This window comes from Rhinopithecus roxellana, chromosome 1 (assembly GCF_007565055.1).
Source record: "Rhinopithecus roxellana isolate Shanxi Qingling chromosome 1, ASM756505v1, whole genome shotgun sequence".
Taxonomy (NCBI): Eukaryota; Metazoa; Chordata; class Mammalia; order Primates; family Cercopithecidae; genus Rhinopithecus; species Rhinopithecus roxellana.
In genome coordinates, this window is record NC_044549.1 from 90,417,686 (window position 1) to 90,433,943 (window position 16,258).

At 49.6% G+C, this 16,258-nt stretch overlaps 1 protein-coding gene across 17 annotated transcripts in view; it reads left to right on the forward strand.

The window, feature by feature from the left end:
- TTLL3 (tubulin tyrosine ligase like 3) overlaps positions 1 to 16,258 on the forward strand; it is a 29,254-nt gene that overhangs the window by 5,033 nt on the left and 7,963 nt on the right. For 8 of the 17 annotated variants that reach the window (XM_030927593.1, XM_030927533.1, XM_030927539.1 and 5 more), the window contains 8 exons: positions 629 to 797; positions 919 to 1,016; positions 3,740 to 3,868; positions 5,338 to 5,452; positions 6,550 to 6,648; positions 8,299 to 8,494; positions 13,899 to 14,083; positions 15,098 to 15,341. In XM_030927593.1, the coding sequence (XP_030783453.1) occupies positions 710 to 797; positions 919 to 1,016; positions 3,740 to 3,868; positions 5,338 to 5,452; positions 6,550 to 6,648; positions 8,299 to 8,494; positions 13,899 to 14,083; positions 15,098 to 15,341 (1,154 nt within the window). In that variant the 5' untranslated portion in view covers positions 629 to 709. The remainder of the gene's footprint in view (positions 1 to 628; positions 798 to 918; positions 1,017 to 3,739; positions 3,869 to 5,337; positions 5,453 to 6,549; positions 6,649 to 8,298; positions 8,495 to 13,898; positions 14,084 to 15,097; positions 15,342 to 16,258) is intronic. The other 9 variants (XM_030927545.1, XM_030927541.1, XM_030927586.1 and 6 more) reach the window with 5 other exon arrangements.

Sequence of the window (16,258 nt, forward strand, 5' to 3'; positions counted from 1 at the left end):
GTCTCTACTAAAAGTACAAAAATTAGCTGGGTGTAGTGACACACACCTGTACTCCCAGCTACTGGGGAGGCTGCGGCAGGAGAATCACTTGAACCCGGGAGGTGGAGGTTGCAGTGAGCCAAGATCATGCTATTCCAGCCTGGGTGACAGAGGAAGACTCCGTCTCAAAAAAAAAAAAAAAAAAAAAAAAAAAAAAAAAAAAAAAAAAAAAAAATCTGGGCATGGTGGTGCACACCTGTAATCGCAGGTACTCAAGGAGGCTGAGGCAGGAGAACCACTTGAACCCAGGAGGAAGAGGGTGCAGTGAGCCGAAATTGTGCCACTACACTCCAGCCTGGGCAACAGAGTGAGACCCTATCTCAAACAAAACAAAACAAAAACGCATAGTATTGTTAGTAATGCATGTAAGTGCTCAGCACGTAGTAGGTCCTCAATAAATAGTAGCCATTGCTATTATTATTACCATGCATATTTATTTCTCTACTTATGTATAGTCTGTTTATTTCTCCTACTGGAATATAAAAATTTCCTGATGGCAGTGTCCATACTATCTGGTTCACCTTTATATCCCCTATGTCTGGCACTTATGCAATACTTATTGAAGAAGTATCCATCTCTCACCTTGCAGCAGAAGAAGATCTTTACAATCCAAGGCTGCTACCCAGTGATCCGGTGTCTCTTGCGCCGGAGGGGCTGGGTGGAGAAGAAGATGGTCCATCGCTCAGGCCCCACCCTGCTGCCACCCCAAAAGGATCTGGATAGCTCAGCGATGGGTGACAGTGACACCACTGAGGATGGTGAGTGGTTCCCTCCCTTTCCACAGCTGTCCCTCCTGAGTCCCACTGTCCCAGGGTTGAGGCCTTATGGACTATGGGGCAGGGAGAGGAAACTCATCAGCTCTGGGCTCTGCATCCACAGAGGATGAAGATGAGGATGAGGAGTTCCAGCCACCACAGCTGTTCGACTTGGATGATTTACTGAAATTTGATGACCTAGATGGAACACACGCTCTGATGGTGAGGGCCCTGGGAGACAAGATGAAGCAGGGGCTGCCTGCTTAGTGGGAGAGCATTGGTGTCCAGCTGGGTGACCTCAGACTAGTCCTTTCTTTCTCTGAGCCACAGTTTCCCTATCTGTAGTAAAAACTGCTTCTTTAAAGGCTGGATAGAGCTGGGCATGGTGGCTCACGCCTGTGGTCCCAGCTACTCAGGAGGCCAAGGTGGGAGGATCACTTGAGGCTAGGAGTTCAAGACTAGCCTGGGCAACATAGTAAGACTCAGTCTTTACAAAAAAAGGTAGAAAAACATTATCCGGGTGTGGTGGCATGTTCCTGTAGTCCCATCTACTTGGGAGGCTAAGGTGGGAGGATCGCTTGAACCCGGGAATTACAGGCTGCAGTGAGCTATGATCGCACCACTGCACTCCAGCCTGAGCAACAAAGCAAGACTCTATCTCTAAAAAAGAAATAAGTGAATAAAGGCTGGATAGGGCCGCAGAGTGGGGAGGGACACATCAGGCCTGTGTCCCATCTGGCCTATGATTCAGAGCTCTGCTAGGTCATACCAGATGCCAGCACAGCCTCCATGCATGGTAACTCCCCCTTCAAATAAAAACCCCATAGTTCACTTTCTCCCTCTGCTTTTGGTAAGTGAAGGTAGGAAGGAAGGGCTTAAAAAGCTCTGGAAGAGGCGGAGTGGGGTGGCTTATGCCTGTAATCCTAGTACTTTGGGAGGCTGAGGAGGGCGGATCCCTTGAGGTTAGGAGTTTGAGACCAGCCTGGCCAACGTGGTGAAAACCCATCTCTACTGGAAAAAAAAAAAAAAATTAGCCGGGTGTGGTGGCAGGCGCCTGTAATCCCAACTACTCAGGAAACTGAGGCAGCAGAATCGCTTGAACCCAGGAGGTAGAGGTTGCAGTGAACTGAGATCACACCACTGCATCCCAGCCTGGGCAACAGAGTAAGACTCTGTCTCAAAAAATAAAAATAAAAAATAAAATAAAGGCCGGGCACAGTAGCTCACGCCTGTAATCCCAGCACTTTGGGAGGCCGAGGCTGACGGATCACCTGAGGTCAGGAGTTCAAGACCAACCTGGCCACCATGGTGAAATCCTGTCCCTATTAAAAAAATATAAAAATTACCTGAGTGTAGTGGTGTATGCCTGTAATCACAGCTACTTGGGCGGCTGAGGCAGGAGAATTGCTTGAATCTGGGTAGCGAAGGTTGCAGTGAGCTGAGATCACACCACTGCACTCCAGCCTGGGCGACAGAGCAAGACTCTGTCTCAAAAATAAAATAAAAATACAAAAATTAGCGAGGCGTGGTGGCGGGCACCTGTAATCCCAGCTACTCGGGAGGGTGAGGCATGAGAATTGCTTGAACTTAGGAGATGGAGGTTGTAGTGAGCTGAAATCGCACCACTGCACTTCAGTCTGGGTGACAGAACAAGCGATAACTTCATCTGAAAAAAAAAAAAAAGCTGAAAGAGTCGGGTGTGATGATGTGGAGGACATGCATGTTGAGGTGAGGGTACTTGGGTTTGCATCTTGGTAGTGCCACTTACTGAGGTCAACTATATAAAATTGCCATTTCTGGCCAGGCGTAGTGGGTCATGCCTGTAATCACAACACTTTGGGAGGCCAAGGTGAGTGGCTTATTTGAGGTCAGGAGTTCGAGACCAGCCTGGGGAGCATAGTGAAACCCCCGTCTCTACTAAAAATATTAAAAAAAAGAAAAAAATTATCTGGGTCTGGTGGCACACACCTGTAATTCCAGCTACTAGAGAAGCTGAGGCAGAAGAATCACTTGAACCCAGGAGACGGAGGTTGCAGTGAGCCAAAATCATGCCACTGCACTCCAGCCTGGGTGACAGAATCAGACTCCATCTCAAAAAAAAAAAAAAAAAAAAGCCATTTCTCTATGTCAGGAATGGCTGAATATTGGCAGCTTCATATGGGTCAGTCTCATGAGCCCTTGGGCAAGTCGCTTGTCTTCCTATGCCTCAGTTTCCTCATCTGAAAAATAGAGATTACCTTAGCACCTACCACGTAGAACTGTGGTGAACCTTGAATGAATTGGCATGGAAAGTGCTTAGAGCAGGGCCCAGCATGTGCTGACATTGGTTATGAATAATTATCCCACCTCTCAGAATTGTAGGAAGGATGGCGAGAGGTGGGGTCCATGAGAGAGCCTTTGTCACAGGCTGTGTGCCCATCAGGTTGGAGTCACTGTCCTGCCCCTGGGCAAGTCACTGATGACCATGGGCCAGAACAAAGTGTGACATTCAGTTGTGCAGCTTTGTCACTGCTTGGGGACACCCTTAGGGGCCCTGCCCCCTCAGCGGCTAACTCCATAGTTGGGTCTATGTCTCAGTCTTTGGAATTTGCCGTGGTTTGATGAGGCTAATGCCAACTCCTTCTTCTCACGCTGCCACCGCCTGGGGGCTGAGAATGACAAGCCTCATATGACACCTTAAGCAGTGACAAAGGGAGGCAGAAGGGAGTCTTTGGCATCCCTAAGGCCAAAAGGAGCCTGAAAGACTGGCTTGGCCTCTGCCCACCTGTGCCCTGGAGGAAGAGAAATCTTGACTTACACAAAGATGATGTGTGGGCTAGAGTCCACCTTGGAAGCATCCTCTCCTTCCTGTTCACCCACCCTGCTCAGCAGGGCAGGGAGAGGCTGCCTTAGGCCCTGCTACCCACACTGGCCTCTGTGTTTCTGTCTCCTCCCTGTCTCCCCAGTCCCGCATGGTTCAGAATGAGACCCCCTACTTCATCTGGACCACCCGGCGAGATGTGCTCGACTGTCGCTTCCTCTCCAAGGATCAGATGATAAACCACTACGCGCGGGCTGGCTCCTTTACCACAAAGGTGGGCTCCCTAGAGGAGCAGGCAGGGCAGCCTCCAACTCCCCGCCCTTGGGCTGGCAGCCCTCCTCCCTGCTCTCCCTGAGGAAATTCTCAGGGCAAGGGGAAGTATATAATTCAGAAGATTTGGAGTCTGACCAGCATCTGGCTGGTTCAAATCCAGCCCCTGTACCGTATCTGGCATGTGTAGATATAGTGACTAAAATGGGCTCCAGCATTCAAATGGGTCTGGAGGTAGAACAATCACCAAACCCAATGATAGTGAGCAAGCAGACTCTTAACCTCCTAAGCAGAAGATATCTGGCTATTGAACCCATTCTGTCTTACCTGGGTTTCTTTTTTTTTTGAGTGGAGTCTCACTCCGTCTCCCAGGCTGGAATGCAGTGGTGCAATCTCTGCCCACTGCAATCTCTGCCTCCCAGGTTCAAGCAATTCTTCTGCCTCGCCTCCTGAGTAGCTGGGACTACAGGTATGTGTCACCACACCTGGCTAATTTTTGTATTTTTTAGTAGAAACGGCGTTTCATCCTGTTGGCCAAGCTGGTCTTGAACTCATGACCTCAGGTGATCCACTTCAGCTTCCCAAAGTGCTGGGATTACAGGCATAGCCATCATGCCCAGACTTACCTGGGTTTCTTAGCAAGTGACTTCACCTCTCTGAGCCTCAGTTTTCTCATCTTTCAGTGAGAATACCAGTAAGGACTATCTTCTGGGGTTGTGGCAAGGATGAAGGGCTTTATAATAATGACCTGCCATTATATTATTGGTGTGGGTTAGGAAGGATTCTAGAAGAAGCAGCTCTTGTTTTGTTCTATTTTTAAGAGGTGAGATCTTGCTATGTTGCCCAGGCTGCTCTTGGCCTCAAGCAGTCCTCCTACTTCAGCCTCCCAGAGTGCTGGGATTACAGGTGTAAACTACTGTGCTTGGCCTTGGCAGCTCTTTAAGAATGTGAAAGAGTTGGCCGGGTGCGGTGGCTCAAGCCTGTAATCCCAGCACTTTGGGAGGCCAAGACGGGCGGATCACGAGGTCAGGAGATGGAGACCATCCTGGCTAACACGGTGAAACCCCGTCTCTACTAAAAAAATACAAAAAATTAGCCGGGCGTGGTGTTGGGTGCCTGTAGTCCCAGCTACTCAGGAGGCTGAGGCAGGAGAATGGCGTGAACCCGGGAGGCAGAGCTTGCAGTGAGCTGAGATCCGGCCACTGCACTCCAGCCTGGGTGACAGAGTGAGACTCCGTCTCAAAAAAAAAAAAAAAAAAAAAAAAAAAAGTGAAAGGGTGGACAGGAGGGACGTCAGGTATTCTTGGCAAAGGACACTGCCCAGGCAAATATATGGTGATAGATGTGAGCAACTCAGACCTTGCAAGTGGGGCCAAGGCTCTGAGAGCATATCCATTTAGGGTCTTTCGAGCTGTCTGGGTGTGTGCTGAGTATGGGCAGTCCTGCCCTGCCCTCTCAGCACTAACTCCGTAGGTGGGTCTATGTCTCAATCTCCGGAATTTGCCGTGGTTTGATGAGGTTGATGCCAACTCCTTCTTCCCACGCTGCTACCGCCTGGGGGCTGAGGATGACAAAAAAGCCTTCATAGGTAAGGAGACCCCCAGTCCCATGCCTGGACCTCAGGCTGACGGAGCAGGGCTGAAGCTCTGGCTCATGTTGGAGAGCGACAGGCCTCTCTTCATGTCCTCATCTGCCCCAGCAGATTTCCTTTTCCACCCTCAATCCTTATCCTTCCCTAATGTGCCCTCCATTAATGAGCCTCTTAGCTTGGTCAACTCTGACCTCCAGAAAAGCTCAGGTAGCTTGGCTTATATTCTAGAGCAGGTTCTAAAAGTTGGTCAGTCCCTTGAGTTTGGAATCCAGAACAGATTCCAGGCTTATATCAAGTTCCACTTGTTGAATTGGGTTCCAAAAAAGGCTGCAGGCTTTGGGTTTCTAAGGCAGACTAGGTTCCAATTCCACAATATGTTCTAAATTCAGGTTAGAATTTGGATCCAGATTCTATGCTAGGTTTAAATTACATTCAAAATCTGAAATACGACACAGTCTGGTTCTCAGGATAGAGTAAGTATCACAAGTAGGTGATGAACAGAAGAAATAAATCAGACAATGGGTCCAAGCCAGATTCTGAAGGCAGAATATGATCCAAGTCAGGTCAGATTTGGGGTCTGGTTCCACAACTGAAACAGGAGCAAGTCCTTTTTTTTTTTTTTTTTGAGACGGAGTCTCACTCTGTCACCCAGATTGGAGTGCAGTGGCTCAATCTTGGCTCACTGCAAGCTCCGCCTTCCAGGTTCATGCCATTCTTCTGCCTCAACCTTCCTAGTAGCTGGGATTACAGGCGCCCACCACCACACCCAGCTAATTTTTTGTATTTTTAGTAGAGACGGGGTTTCACTGTGTTAGCCAGGATGGTCTCGATCTCCTGACCTCGTGATCCACCCACCTCGGCCTCCCAAAGTGCTGAGATTACAGGCAAAAGCCACCGTACATGGCCTGAAACAGGAGCAAGTTCTAAACTCAGGCTCTAGAGTCCGAAAAGGTAGAGTCAGGTTCTGGATCCAAAATGGGGCAAGTCATGATCAGGTTCTGGATCCAAAATGGGGCAAGTCATGATCAGGTTCTGGAACCAGAACAGGCCTCAAGCCTAGGGGCTGAGCAGGGTATCCCCTGGCCTGGGAGCAGAGGACTTCTGGCTGACAGCTGCCCGCAACGTTCTCAAGCTGGTGGTGAAGTCTGAGTGGAAGTCATACCCTATCCAGGCAGTAGAGGAAGAGGCCTCAGGTAAGTACTGTGATTACCTCCACTCTCCCACCCATTTATCCTCCACCCAGCTGCCCTTCCCCCTATCTGCCCTTCTACCTATCTATTCATCCACCCACCTACTGGTTCATTTACACATCTGTGTATGATTCACATCTACCCATCTATCTATCCATCCATCCATCCATCCATCCATCCACTCATCCATTCACCTATGTACCCACTTATTCACCTACTCTCTGATCTACCGATTCACCCACCCACACTTCCATTCATGCTTCCATCCTCCCACCTGTCACCCATTGTTAATCTCTTCATTCATCTACCTGACGTCAGCTCCATACTCCCCATCCATCTATCCACTCCCTGCCTACCTATCCTTCCACAGATCCATCTACCCATCTACCTACCTGCTATTCCATTCTCCTATCTACTACCTATTTGTCCTCCAGTCCATCCACTCATCCATTTTTCTGTCCCAGGTACCTAGACACTTGTCTTCCCATCCATTTGTTAGTTGATCCACTCCTCATTCCGCCCTCCCATGGGCCTGGCATGTGGCCAAGCACCCTGGAGAGGGCAGACTAAGAAGACATGGTCCGTCCCTGCCTGTGAGGAGCTCAGGTCTCTGAGGAGGAGGAAGCAGTGAAACCGGGCTTTACACATGGCCTGAGAACAGCTTAGGCCTGAACATAAGGAAGAGCTTGGAATGGAGGGGGACAAAGAGGAACCCTCACTATCATTGCATGCCAGCCCAACCACTGCCTGCCCTTTCCCTTTCTGGATTTAGCTCGTGCCTCCAGGCTCCTAGTCCTGTAATCCAGGGACCCATCAGTGAGGGATTCAGGGAAGTAGAGGCAGCTCTCCAGGAAGGAGGAAAATCCCTGCCTCTTCCAGAGGGAGACCTCCCCATTGCTGTCTCTTGCATGTGTCACGTACAGGGAAGGCTTGGTTGTGTGCCAGGATAAGGGGCAAAAGGACCTTGGGTGTGGCTAGAGACCCCGTGCTTAAGCTTTTATGGTATAGGTCAGGCTGCAGGGGTCTGAGGGCCTCAGTTGTATATCAGGGTCTTCAGTGCATTGCGATGTGCCGGGTGAGTCAGGTCTGTGGATGTGCATGGAGGTCTTCTGAAGGGTCAGTTTCTGTAATCACTTTCAGGTGTGTCAGGGCCTTGTGCAGTCACAGTGCACACACAGGTTAGTGCTTCTGTGGGCTAATGATTGTAGCTCTGTATCAGGATTCTGGGAGTGGGTCTGGATTTCTGTTGCGTGGACTTAAGAAGCTGTGTCAGACTTGGGGGAGGGTATTCATGTATAACTGGGTTCACATAGGCCAAGGCTCCCAGGTGCATTTTAGGCAGAGCCTCAGGTGTGTTAGAGGTCCCAGGGGCAGAGAGGCTATAGGTGCTATCAGAGGTCTTGGGGACATTTAGGGCAGAGTCTTAAGTGAGTGACAGGTCCTGGGACAGTGGGAGCCAGGGGCAAGTGCTAGAGTTGCAGTGAATTTAGAGCAAAGCCTCAGCTAAGTGACACATCCCAGGGCAGTAAGGGATCTATCTAGGTACGTGCTGGGCCTCATGTAAGTGACAGGCCTTAGGACAATGGGGGCTGTGGCATGTGTCAGGTTACCTGCCTTGATATGGGATCGTGACAGGCCCCTCCCTATGTGCAGGAGACAAGCAGCGCAAGAAACAGGAGAAAAACCCAGTGTCGGTGTCCCCAGAGTTTGTGGATGAAGCTCTGTGTGCGTGCGAGGAGTACCTTAGCAACCTGGCCCACATGGACATCGACAAGGACCTGGAGGCCCCACTGTACCTCACCCCCGAGGGCTGGTCCCTCTTCCTCCAGCGCTACTACCAAGTGGTCCAGTGAGTCCCCTGCAGCTGGGACTTTGGGCTGTGGGCAGGTGCTTACAGACAGGCCCTTTCTGTCTCGGGCAGCCCCCACCCCTTCCCCAAGCCTCCCGCTCATTTACCCTGCCCTTCTTCTGCTTGGGAACCCTCAAGGACTCCCACTGCCTCCATGATAGGGTCTGGGCCACTCTTCTTGGTTCTTGGCATAGCATAGTCTCTAAGAGCATGGCCTGTGCCACCAAATGGACAGCACATTGCCCAAAGTGTGTGTTGTATGGATGTTAATTCTCCAGGAAGTAAGTAGATTTTATGGAAAAAGGGCTTTTGTGGTCCATCACATTTGGAAAACACTGGATTAAGCAGTTAATTAAAGAGGCTTCCCTGGGGCAGTACTTTTCAGAACCTATGGGTGGTGTAAGCCTACAGAGAGTGTATCCTGTACTCTCTCTGTAGGCTCCCACCCTGCCCTGCCTCCCACCAAGCATCCTGAGGGGCAGTGTTTTCTTTTTTTTTTTTTTTTCTTTTTTGAGATGGAGTCTCGCTCTTTCGCCCAGGCTGGAGTGCAGTGGCACGATCTCGGCTCACTGCAAGCTCCGCCTCCCGGGTTCACGCCATTCTCCTGCCTCAGCCTCCCCAGTAGCTGGGACTACAGGCGCCCACCACCACGCCTGGCTAATTTTTTATATTTTTAGTAGAGACGGGGTTTCACCATGTTAGCCAGGATGGTCTCGATCTCCTGACCTTGTGATTCGCCCTCCTCGGCCTCCCAAAGTGCTGGGATTACAGGCATGAGCCACCGCACCTGGCCTGGGGCAGTGTTTTCCAAACACACTTTGGAAGAAAGTTCTCAGGCGGGGGAAGGGAGGATCAAGGTGGGGCTGGTGCTGCTTTAGGGAGATTCCATTCAGGAGAAGCATGCAGGAGCAACTGGAGGGAGAACAGCCCTGAAGGCAGAACACACAGTAAGCATTTCTTGAGCAACTCCAACGTGCCAAGCATTGTGCCAGGTACCAGAAATGAAGCGTAGCCCCTGTTCTCAACCGGGACACAGCTTAAGGTTTGAGACCTGCAGGAAGCCAGGTGGGAGTGCTAGGAATCTCAGCTGGGGTGGTGGTAACAGAAAGAAATTGATAGATTTAATTGCTCAATAGGGGAAACTGAAGAACAGAAACAAATGGACAGATTTAATTACTCAATAGGGGAAACCGAAGAACTAATGAATGACATGAGCAGCAGACCCACGTCATTAGCAAGTAATTCATTGCATCTGTTCTAAATGTCAGGAAATAACTTAGGTGGCCCAATACTTTCTCTTTAGCTACTGGAAAATGTAAAGCTACCCATCTTAAATTAAGAATTATCAAGGCGGCCAGGCGTGGTGGCTCACGCCTGTAATCCCAGCACTTTGGGAGGCGGAGACGGGCAGATCACTTGAGGTCAGGAGTTGGAGACCAGCCTGGCCAATATGGTGAAACCCCATCTCTACTAAACATAGGAAAATTAACTGGCATGGTGGCACATGCCTGTAATCCCAGCTACTCAGGAGCCACTGAGTAGTGTGTGAGCCACTGCACTCAGCCTAATTTGTTCAATATTTACTGTTAATGCTTCTCAACTTTGTTAAAAAAACAAATCCACTTGGGGCGGTGGCTCATGCCTGTAATCCTAGCACTTTGGGAGGCCAAGGCTGAGACAGGAGAATTGCTTGAATCCGGGAGGCAGAGGTTGCAGTGAGCCGAGATCGTGCCACTGCACTCCAGCCTGGGTGACAGAGTGAGACTCCGTCTCAAACAAAAAAAAAAAAAAAAAAAAGAATTTTCAAGACTTCGAACATTAGTCATGAAGCACGAGTCCTTTTTATTTCTGGTGTGTGGGGGCAAGTTCTAGAGGGGTATAGGAATCTCTCTAAAGTCGGGATTACATAAAATATTGCATCATATAACACACGTACACAGTGTTCAGTACAAATGACCAGCATTCATTCATTCCTTCAGTATTTTAGTTTACTTTAGTTTTTTGAGACAGGGTCTTACTTTGTCACCCAGGCTGGAGTGCAGTGGTGCAATCTTGGCTCACTGCAACCTCTGCCTCCCAGGCTCAAGTGATTTTTCCCACCTCAGCCTCCTGAGTAGCTGGGACTACAGGTGTGTGCCACCAGGCCTGGCAAATTTTTGTTTGATGGGCCTACAAACAAAAAATTTTTTTTTTGTTTGGTCGGCCTAATTCATTCAATATTTACTGTTAATGCTTCTCAACTTTTTTAAAAAAACAAATCCACTCGGGGCAGTGGCTCATGCCTGTAATCCCAGCACTTTGGGAGGCCAAGGCTGGTGGATCATGAGGTCAGGAGTTCAAGACCAGCCTGGCCAATATGGTGAAACCCCATCTTTTGTAAAAATACAAAAATTAGGCCGGGCGCGGTGGCTCAAGCCTGTAATCCCAGCACTTTGGGAGGCCGAGACGGGCGGATCATGAGGTCAGGAGATCGAGACCATCCTGGCTAACACGGTGAAACCCCGTCTCTACTAAAAATACAAAAAACTAGCCGGGCGACGAGGCGGGCGCCTGTAGTCCCAGCTACTCGGGAGGCTGAGACAGGAGAATGGCGTGAACCCGGGAGGCGGAGCTTGCAGTGAGCTGAGATCCGGCCACTGCACTCCAGCCTGGGCGGCAGAGCAAGACTCCGTCTCAAAAAAAAAAAAAACAAAAAAAAAAAAACAAAAATTAGTGGCCAGGTGTGGTGGCTCACACCTGTAATCCCAGCACTTTGGGAGGCTGAGGCGGGCAGATTACCCAGATCATGAGATCGAGACCATCCTGGCTAACACGGTGAAACCCCGTCTCTACTAAAAATACAAAAAAATTATCCAGGTGTGGTGGTGGGCACCTGTAGTCCCAACTACTCGGGAGGCTGAGGCAGGAGAATGGCATGAACCCGGCAGGTGAAGCCTGCAGTGAGCTGAGATCGCGCCATTGCACTCCAGCCTGGGGAACAGAGCGAGACTCTTGTCTCGGAAAAAAAAAAACAACCACCCAGTTTTTTGTTGGTTTGTTTTAATCCTGGATTTTAAGAACTAAGCCAGCCAGGTTTTCATCAAGGTTGACTTTTCATTAAAATACTGTTTGTTTTTTTTTCTTTTCACTAACTATAAAATCGTATTGTCATGTCAAATATACTTTTTCAAATTACACTCCTGTGTGATACTTTCCTGGGCCACATCACAGATTACTGAACAGATACTTCATGCTATGGACCACAGAAAAGTTTGTCAGGACATAGGTGTGAGTACTGCTGGGAGACCTTGCCTAGCACCCTACATCTGCTGTCCTTGTTCCTGGCACTGCCCCAAAGTGTTCCTGGCACTGCCCTTTTTTAAGGCTGCCTCCTCCTTAAAAAAGAGAAAGTTCTCCATGACTGGAAACATTCAAGATGCTAAGGTGTTACAGAGTTAGCTTACCCTGAATAGGAGGCTCCTGTCCTATTCATTCAGAAGGAAAGAAATGGGAGACTCTGGATGAGGTAGCTATCTGGTGTATTTTGTGACTTGGTTTAGTTCAGGACATTTTCTGTCCTTTAGAGAACAGGGTCACTCTTTGTCCATGAAACCCTGTCTGTGCAGCCCAGTTGCTGAGGCAGGCTCCTACCAAAGTACTTGCTGAGCCAACTGTTCATTCATTGAGCAAACTTTTAGGGAGTACCTGCTGAGTGCCAGTTGTGGTGCTTGGGGATGGGGATTACAGCAGAGAACAACTACAAAAAATGTTCCTGCTCTTACGGAGTTTACATTCTAGTTAGGGGATTCAGACAATAACCAAATAAGCAGATGTGTCAGGTGGGGGTAAATGATGGGGAGAAAAGCAAGAAGAGGTGTGATATAGATGTGCTTGAAAGGAATTAGGCTAACATTGTATCAGCCAATATTAGGCGCAGATTAAGAGAGGAATGAACCCCCAAAAGCACCTATGCATGGAGGAATCAGACAGGACCGAGTTTGAATCCCGGCTGTACCACTCAGCTTTCGGTGTATGGCCTTGGGTAAGTCCCTTAACTCTCAAAGCTTCAGTTTACTTTTTTTTTGAGATGGAGTCTCGCTCTGTTGCCCAGGCTGGAGTGCAATGGTATGATCTCGGCTCATTGCAACCTCTGCCTCCTGGGTTGAAGCGATTCTCCTGCCTCCGCCTAACGAGTAGCTGGGATTACAGGTGCCCACCACCACGCCCGGCTAATTTTTGTATTTTTAGGAGAGACAGAGTTTCACCATGTTGGCCAGGATGGTCTCGATCTCTTGACCTTGTGATCTGCCCACCTCGGTCTCCCAAAGCGCTGGGATTACAAGCATGAGCCACTGTGCCCGGCCCAGTTTACTTTTTATTTTATTTTATTTTATTTTTTTGAGACCGAGTCTTGCTCTGTCACCCACCCAGGCTGGAGTGCAGTGGCGGGATCTTGGCTCACTGTAACCTCTGCCTCCCTGGTTCAAGTGATTGTCCTGTCTCTCAAGTAGCTGGGATTACAGGCACCTGCCACCATGCCTGGCTAATTTTTGTATTTTTAGTAGAGACAGGGTTTTGCCATGTTGGCCAGCCTGTTCTCGAACTCCTGACTTCAGGTGGTCCGCCTGCCTCTGCCTCCCAAAGTGCTGGGATTACAGGCATGAGCCACCGTGCCTGGCCCAGTTTACATTTCTCTGAAATGGGACTAGTGCTGGGTGTGGTGTCTCATGCCTGCAATCCCAGCACTTTGGGAGGCTGAGCAGGAGGATCGCCTGAGGCCAGGAATTCAAGACCAGCCTGGGTAACATAATAAGACCCATCTCTGCCAAAAATAAAAATTAGCTTGGGTGTGGTGGCGTATGGCTATAATTCCAACTACTTGGGAGGCTGAAACTTGGACCTAGGAGTTCCTGGCTGCAGTGAGCCATGGTTTCACCACTGCACTTCAGCCTGGGTGACAGACCAAGACCCTGTCTCCACAAAAAAAAAAAAAAAAAAAAGTCGGGGGGTAAGGGGGTGGGGTACCAGTAATACTTCCCTGGCAGGGCCTTGAGGGGATTAGTGAAAATATATGGAAAGCCCTTGTCACAGTGCCTGGCACATAGTGGTGCTTTATCATTAGGAACTGGAAAGATGAAATTCTGTCAAAGACAGTTTTAATGTAATAGGAATGGGAGTGGCACAGGTGGAGTGTTGGAGTAGGGGGTGGTTTGCAGTTAATGGAATTTTATCAACCTTTCCCTTTCGTGTAGTCTGGGGAGGTTAGGATTTCAGGGGTGGCTTGAAGGTGGGGCCGGAGGCTTGGAAGGGACCTATGGATATCTGCAGGGAGGGCATGACCGAGGCTGCCTGGAAGAGAGTGGGGGGTGGTAGTGGGGGGTGGTGGAATATATCTCCCCTTGCCCTCTCCACCCACATGTCCCAGGTCCAGCCCTGCCCAAGTTCCATCATTTCCCCACAGCGAAGGGGCAGAACTCAGGCACCTCGACACTCAGGTCCAGCGCTGTGAGGACATCCTGCAGCAGCTGCGGGCCGTGGTACCCCAGATAGACATGGAAGGGGATCGCAACATCTGGATTGTGAAGCCAGGAGCCAAGTCCCGCGGACGAGGTGGGGGTCAGCTCCTGCTTCCTGCCTTGGCACCTCCCATCTCCCAGTAAATGCTAAGGAAGTTAGTAGTGTAGGTCTATTGAAGCCAGATTGAATGGGTTTGAGTCCTAGCTCTGCTACTAATATTCTTCGTGACCTTGAGCAGGTTTTATCACCTCCCTGAACCCCAGTTCCCTCATATGTGAAATGAGGATGATAATACCTCCTGTGAGGTGAGGATTAAATGCAGTCATGCATCTAAAGCACTATTCCAAATCCTTAACATGCTTTAATTTAGACAATCCTGGGAAACTAAGGCATGTGTAGGCTCTCACATGATCCGCAAGGATATCCATAAGGACCTGGAAGCAGCAGTTGGCTGCCTCTGGACAAGGAGATGTAATGTTTATTGTATGCCCTTTTGTACTAATTTTTGTTTTGTTTTATAGTCTATTATTGGTAGGAAAGTAATAGGTGCACATACTTTTAAAAAGCCCAACACTGGCCGGGCGCGGTGGCTCACGCTTGTAATCCCAGCACTCTGGGAGGCGAGGCAAGTGGATCACTGGAGGTCAGGAGTTGGAGACCAGCCTGGCCAACATGGTGAAACCCTGTCTCTACTAAAAATACAAAAATTGGCCACACGTGGTGGCAGGCACCTGCAATCCCAGCTACTCAGGAGACTGAGGCAGGAAAATCGCTTGAACCCAGGAGGCGGAGGTTGCAGTGAGCCGGGCTCGTGCCACTGCACTCCAGCCTGGGTGACAGGACTGTCTCAAAAAAAAAAGCCCAGCACTTTAAATTTGTATCCATGTATACATTCCTGTTTAATCAAACAAAACTGGTTAATTAGGAAAAATTTTAAATCCTTAGCAAATTCCTGGCTTTCCCAAAGGGAATTGAGTTCTGGTTGAGGGAGACAGCCTTACCCACGCAGCCCTATCAGCTCCGAGGGGATGAGAGCTCATGACAAGCTGGCCCTTCTCCCAGCCCACGCCTGACCTTTCAATCCCTGACTGCCCTCTTCCCCCGTAGGCATCATATGCATGGACCACCTGGAGGAGATGCTGAAGCTGGTGAATGGCAACCCCATGGTGATGAAGGACGGCAAATGGGTGGTGCAGAAGTATATTGAGCGGCCCCTGCTCATCTTTGGCACCAAATTTGACCTGAGACAGTGGTTCCTGGTAACTGACTGGAACCCACTTACCGTGTGGTTCTACCGCAACAGCTATATCCGCTTTTCCACACAGCCCTTCTCCCTGAAGAACCTGGACAAGTGAGCCCCTCTGTTCGCCTCCCACAAGCTCCCTGCCTAGTTGGGGAACTGGCAAGCAAACAGGCAATTACAGTGCAGGGGACTCGCGCAGCAGCGCTAGGCTCCACACACAGACTGCAGGCAGGCGGGTTCTCATCCAGCCAGCTGTCCTTGCATCCAACAGATTTTTTATTTTTATTTTTTTTGACAGGGGGCGGTCTCACTCTGTTTCCTAGGCTGGAGTGCAGTGGCATGGTCACGGCTCATTGTAGCCTTGACTTCCTGTGCTCAAGCAATCCTTCCTCCTCAGCCTCCCAAGTATCTGAGACCACAGGCATGTACCACAGCTGATTTTTGAATTCTTTTATGTAGACATGGGGTCTCACTATGTTGCCTAGGCTGGTCTCAAACTCCTGGGCTCAAGCGATCGTCCCACCTTGGCTTCCTAAAGTGCTGGGATTACACCGTGCCTCGCCCCTCCAACAGATTTGACCGAGTGTGTACCTTATGCCATGCACTGTTCTGGGCACTTGGGGTATAGCAGTGAACAAAACAAGATCCCAGCTCTCAAGGGCTTACATTCTAGCAGGGAGAAACAGACAAGCAATGAACACAAGTTAAATTATCTAACAGGTTCAAAGATTATTTGGGCCAGGCGCAGTGGCTCACGCCTGTAATCCCAGCACTTTGGGAGGCTGAGGCAGGCAGATCACCTGAGGTCAGGAGTTCAAGACCAGCCTGACCAATATGGTGAAACCCCGTCTCTACTAAAAATATAAAAATTAGCTGGGCATGTTGGTGGGTGCCTGTAGTCCCAGCTACTCAGGAGGCTGAGACAGGAGAATTGCTTGAACCTGGGAGGTGGAGGTTACAGTGAACTGAGATCGTGCGACTGCACTCCAACCTGGGCAACAGAGCAAGACTCTGTCTCAAAAAAA